Source organism: Solanum tuberosum, unplaced genomic scaffold (genome assembly GCF_000226075.1).
Source record: "Solanum tuberosum cultivar DM 1-3 516 R44 unplaced genomic scaffold, SolTub_3.0 scf00128, whole genome shotgun sequence".
In the NCBI taxonomy this organism is placed as follows: domain Eukaryota; kingdom Viridiplantae; phylum Streptophyta; class Magnoliopsida; order Solanales; family Solanaceae; genus Solanum; species Solanum tuberosum.
The window spans coordinates 1,192,245-1,198,644 of record NW_006239053.1 but is presented as its reverse complement, the minus strand read 5'-3'; the positions used below and the strand labels follow the sequence as shown (position 1 = coordinate 1,198,644).

The following is a 6,400-nucleotide window of genomic DNA, read 5'->3' as shown; positions in this document are numbered from 1 at the left end:
ATGAAGGTGTCTCTTTATTTCTTAGTTGCTTAAATTAATACTACAACCTCTCTCTCTTCTTTCTTTTTATTTCTTCTTCTTCCCTTCGGTAATTTGGAGTAACTATAATGATAAACTATTCCTTTCAATTATCTCTTTCACTATAATATGGATTCGTTACAGTATAATTTACATAAATCACATAATGTTGAGCAGCCAGCCTCTTTTATGCCTCCTCAATAATGGTGCCATATCTCGGCCTTGTTGAGAGGATCACGGTAGCGGATTATTTATCCATCATAACTCATAAGTGTTCGATTGGGCTTAATTTGCTTCTTCTTCATCCAGCCCACAACTAATATAACATGGGCTTGGATGAAGTTTTGACATATGAAATCTTTAGACAAATAGCCTTTCGAATTCAGTTTTTTATTTTTTTAAGTGTATATATGTGTTATACTACTATATTTATTGTATATTCATCAAAAACTTTTATTTTAATTGGTTAGGTGAACTAGAGATGGATTCCTAATTTAATTGTTAAAGTTCTTAGTGTTAAACTCACTGAATTTCTAAAATTATGCGTCCAAACCTATTTACTATCTATTACGATATAAATATTTTTTTATAAATAAATTTATGTTCCACACCAAAAGTACTAAACCAAGTGTTTGCATGTTGCATTCGCCATTGGGATGGACACTATTTAAGTAGGCATTGGACCATATAAATTTCTAATATTTTTCATATTTTTTTTAAGAAAAGGAGGAGGTTAATCAAATTGAACATGCAATGACGTGACATAAGGTCAGAATGTGCATTACTCTAAACAAAAGAGAGATCAATTCATCTTGAATCAACTCGGATTAGATAACACCGATATGGATGGGACTAGAGGAGAATCATATAGAAAAAATTATTTTAAAAAATTGTTGAATATTCCATAAGATAATTTTCAAGAAACCAACAAACATATGGCGTAATTTTATTTTATTATATGATAAGTCATTTTTAGCAATAGCATTGTTTAGTCAGTATTAATCAATTAATGAAAGAGAAAACAAACAAATGGGAAAGTGATTTTGAATAGGTCAAACTCAAGTGAAGCGATGACTCACTCCTCAAAAACCTCCAACTCATAATGAATATTCCTTCTTCTTATCTTCTACTATATATACTTCTTCTTTATTTCATTCGATTCGATGTTCGGTATTCAGATGGTATGAGAGTTACAATTGAAATTTAATTGCATATTATTATAGGACTTATTTTGAGACAGTGTTTTTAATAAACTTGAATATGAGACCTTTAATTAAAAGAAAGGAACACAATCATCCCACTCAATCCATGTTAGATTCGACTAGTTATTTGACTAATGATTTTTCACTACACGCACCTCATTGATTTAATTTTCTCCATCAACGTGATTGTTAGGCTTAATTAAGTTTTACGGAAGTACTAATTATAATTTATAAGCACATAATTATGTTGTGTGAAGAGTCATACATCTGTTGTTTATGGGATGCGTGATCTCTTTAATATGACTTGGACAATTCTCATCTCTTGAGCTAGTTTTTATTGTTGAGTTAGACTTAACGAAATATTTGCCTTTGCTGTTTGCAGCATGGCAAACTTGAATGTTTGTTGAACACTGTACAGGCTTGTGCGATAGATGTGTGGCCAGATTTGGTAACTTATGCAGTTGGTTGGCTAAATGAATTTTTTGTATCAACTTTTCTCTATTCTGGTATGGTTGATTGTTTAAATTCGAAAATTTTAAATTTGTGATGTAGAATGAATACTTCCCTTTCATTAAATGTATGGAAAATGTGGTGTTGGATAGTTTTTTATACAAAAGGAAGTATCCTCCATGGGAAACATGTTTTGAAAAACTGAAATTAGAAGCAAATTCTGTTACTGATTGCTTAAAAAGTGCGTGTGGGAAAGAGGTGAGCTTTTTTTTGTTGATCATTTCTTGGTGTTATTTTTCTGAAATTAGTTTTTATGTTCCGCGATTGAACGTTATGTAACGTTATTTGCAGCTCGAATTCCTCTATGCTGCTGAGACAATAGCCCTTCAACCTCCTCATACATATGTGCCATGGGTTGTTATAGATGGCCCAACCACTTTATGAGGTAAGTTAAGTTGTTCCATATTTCATATTTTTTGCACTTCCAATTTTCATATGTAGTCAAGAATTTCTGTAATTCTGTTAGGTGCGCAAACAAAGTCTCATATTGATAGCTGAAAAGAAAAAAATAAGCTACATATAGTTATATATATAGTGTAATGGTGTGAGACCTTTTATAGAGAATCATATGAATCTGGCCTAAAACAAACAATATCATATTATATTAAGAGTATCTTTGAATCAGTTTAACCGAAAAATTATATTTGTTTCACTTTTGCAGGACTGTGAAAATTTCATAAGCTACATTTGTAAAGCTTACAAAGGTACTGCTGCTGTTCCAGCTTGCAATGCAATTCAAAAGGGTAGGAAAATTAAGCCTTTTGGTTTCACAAAAAGAAGTAATTCTAACTTATCAACTATAACTTCAGCAATTTCATCATGAATGAAGAAGCTAAGTGCATTATTATAAGTCTACATGCTGCTTTTTTAACCCTGCTTTTTTGTAATATACTCTGTTCTATAATGCTGGGATTTTGTGAAATTATACTTGTAAGTTATAATTAGTTCATGTAGAAGTTTGTGTATAGCAGAAAAATACTTATTGTATCTTTAGATTTTAGAGAGAGAGTTGCTTGATTGTAATGTATTAATTGATTGAGTAGAAATATTAAATATGGGATGAAAAAAAAAAGTATGAAATATGGCCTTTGTACATCCATGTATTTTGTTAACAAAAAGGCCACCAATGTGTTTGAGTCCTCATTTTAAGACGGAGTATCCAATCTCAGAATATGATAATAGGTGCACTAGTTCAAAATTGGAATAAAGATAGTTGAGCATCTATTACTTTAAATTACTAGACTCATTAAACTAGTGAGATTGTCATAATACTTAGTAGAGAATTGTTACTTCATTAGGATTTGTAAGGTAAAATCAAGTTTTCCTTGCTTGTACTTATTCATGTTGAAGATTTTATTGTATTATTAATAAAAAACCATTAGATAAAGACGCTTTGTCTAATGTTATAAATTCGTCGGAAAACAAAAAAAAGTTTGTCACAATAGGTTAATCAAAGAGTGATAATTGGATAGTCCAATTTTCTAAATTAAATTAATATTGTTAATCAGAAAATGCAATTACGTCGATATGTCCGAGTGGTTAAGGAGACAGACTCGAAATCTGTTGGGCTTTGCCTGCGCAGGTTCGAATCCTGCTGTCGACGAATTCTTTTGCCAAGCCCATTGCTTAAATGGGCCTATCAGCTCATCTGGCCCATATTTTGGGCCTGTCATCTCATCTGGCCAATTTTTTCCAGAGCTTGGGCCTTTCTGTTCATACGTCCGTTACATTCCCATAGGAAAATGTGTGTTTTTTTCATGAAAAAAAAAAACTTTTAAATTTCTTATTTATTTTAGTTTTTAGCAATACATAAAGGGGAATGAAAAGTGAAATCTCTATGGAGATTATACGGTATAAAACGAATCTTCACTAATAAAACAAAAATGCAAGCAACCAATCTACCGAATTATTAAATAGAAGAACTCTCGAGCATTTAACAATCTCAAATATGTTACGTAAACATTTACTCGAGATCTCACGTATCAAATTTCTGAAAATGTGGGTGGTGCCGACTCAAATTTGATAGGACAAAATGGGAACAACAAAGGAAACTCTTCATGTTAAATGCATAGGAATCCTATTAAATGAGAAGAGTGGCTAAAGACCGTCTGGTGAATAAAAATACGGTGCACATATATTGTCGGCGACCTTCCATACACTCGGTCAAAATTTACCCTCTTTAGTCTTTTTCCCCATCCCTCAAATCTCCCTCCCCCAACTTTTATCTTTGTGTGTGGGACCTACAAATTTATTCGTACTCGATATTTACATATTCACATTAGATATATGTAAAAATATACGTATCATATAGTAGTATATTTTATTGATTTGGTACGAGTGACTATTGTGTGTGTGACTAGATATTTTCCCCTAACCTAGTAAAAGTAGCTAGTATGACAAGTTGCTTTCTTCTAGAAAGCAATAATAATTAAAGATAAACCCAAATTATGTAATCAATTAGATAACCTTTCATTTCGAAGATTCATCACGTACCCTACACTCATGAATATATCAATATATACCTACTCTTTTATTTATTTGTCTTGCTTAAGCGTTGAGTCACATTATATTAGGAGAAAACAAAAGTTCATAATGAATGTTTCCTAGGATAATTTTTTTTAAATTTGTTTGTGTGATTGTCCTGATTAATTACAGAGGCGGAGTCATGATAAGAAAAGGGGTTTAAGTGAATCTCTTTTATTGAAATCATATTGCAAAAATAGGATATATGATAAGAATTTAAAGTTTAGGAGTTCTGATAACTTTCATTTGCAACATTCTTTTGATCTCAAATTGATTTTTTTTAATTAATTTAAAATTTTGTACATATATATTTCAAATCCTAAACAATGTGCTCTTGTTGTTTTATGATGTGTTGTCAATATTTTTTCAAAAAAATACTTCGTATATAGACCATGCTTTTCTATAGTTATAATATATGCATGTATTGCGCACCATGCTCAATAAATATTGTTCACGAGTGCCATGAACTTTTGGACAAAGACAAATAATTGCTCAGTTGCTTTTACATTTAACAAATTCTATTACTGCTCTTTCCTGTTTCATTTACATTATCAAGTGATCTTATTTTATTTTTTAATCAGAGATCTCAAATTCAAGTTAGATACAGAAAAAATCTTGTTAAGCGAGCCGCGAGCATTTCCTTCTTAAATTAGTGAATTTTATATAATATGAATCTGAATTAGTGAGAATATTAATATGAATATTGAATATCAGGTAGCTAAAAATATGTTTTTATAAGATCAGTAATATTCCTTCAAACATTTTGACCACTCATTTTAATTGAATTAATAAATATTGAATACTTATTATTTAGGTTAGACGAGAATAAGTTGACAAATGGAGTAGTAAATTAAGAATAAGAAAAATAAAGTTGGGCAATTCTCTTACAATCACTTTTTTTTCCCTCTCTAGATATTATTCTAAAGTCTGATGAGACATTTCTGCTGTAGAAGGTTGGCTTGAAAATTCATTATTTTGGGGAATGGACCAAATAATTGTGTGTATCTATTGACTATTCACTTAATTATCATCACTATTTATGCCTTAGCCAAAACTAATTATTTTAACCACATATAGCTAGAACTCAGGAAAAAAGGTAATATATATGTTGAATTTCAAGTAAAAACGTTTGAATTCAATCATATATGGCTAAAATTAGAGGCGGAGTCAAGATTAGAAATTTGGAGGTTCTAAATTTTAGGATAAAAAAGAAAAATATTGTAAAACATACTTTTTTATACAAAAAAAGAAGAAGAGAAACTCTTGTTGATAGAGTGAGGTTCGAACACAACACTAAAGTGCACTGCTCATTCCTTATCACTGAGTCATCAATCAATTTTTTTAGGGGATTCACAAATTAATATACATATGTATGTATTTATATTTCTAATTCAAATACAGGATCTATGAAAAAACTATTGGATTTGTCCGAATCCACGAACCCTCACTTAGCTCCACCCCTCACTAAACTCAGATGAAAATGATTGAACTTCATATATATATATATATATATATATATATATTGAATTTCAGGTAAAAATGATTGAACTTCAGTCATATATGTTTGAACAACATAATGGGCTTTAAACCGTACTTTACTTTAAAAACGTTAACCTAAAAACTTAAGTTGAGTATTCAAATAACTTAAAATTTAAATAAGATGGTCAAACACTTCGAATAATTTTCAACCAATTAATGAACAGTTCTATTCGAATTCCTTATCAAAGAGCAAACTATAGATGCAATCATAAAAGAAATTTCCAAGAAATGAGTGATAGTTTTATTTCAGCAGTAAATAATAAGTTATTGTTGATTTTTTAGAAAAATAAAAGTCAGCTGGAAAAGGGAAAATAGAAAAATGATATAAGGTGATCATTGGATTACATCAATCAGATTTGGATACATAAAATAATAAGGCATAATAATTCTAATAATTATAATATATATTGGAAATAAATAATCAAGAATATTATTGCGTACGTAGCCTTGCACAGGAAGAAGAGGAAACTTTTGTTTGTTAGTATAATTAAATGTTATTTTTTAAACAAATATATGATAATGAATAGCCAATGAATAGATTTCAACAATAAAATAATTAATGGATTTGAACAATAATTACTTCAATAATAAAATTAAAATAATGAATA

General features: G+C 29.8%; 1 protein-coding gene and 1 non-coding gene across 2 annotated transcripts; both read left to right on the top strand.

The window, feature by feature from the left end:
- Window positions 1-1,578: 1,578 nt before the first annotated feature.
- LOC102589667 (gamma-interferon-inducible lysosomal thiol reductase) lies at window positions 1,579-2,737 on the top strand (the record flags this gene model as incomplete). Its single annotated transcript, XM_015310194.1, is given in 5 exon segments — window positions 1,579-1,668; window positions 1,773-1,928; window positions 2,022-2,099; window positions 2,101-2,115; window positions 2,392-2,737. Coding segments are annotated over 5 exon segments (501 nt in total), but the record flags the coding sequence as incomplete, so codon positions are not given.
- A 514-nt stretch (window positions 2,738-3,251) lies between these two features.
- TRNAS-CGA (transfer RNA serine (anticodon CGA)) lies at window positions 3,252-3,333 on the top strand. Its single transcript has one exon. It is a non-coding gene; the product is annotated as a tRNA-Ser (tRNA).
- The last annotated feature ends 3,067 nt before the right edge of the window (window positions 3,334-6,400 follow it).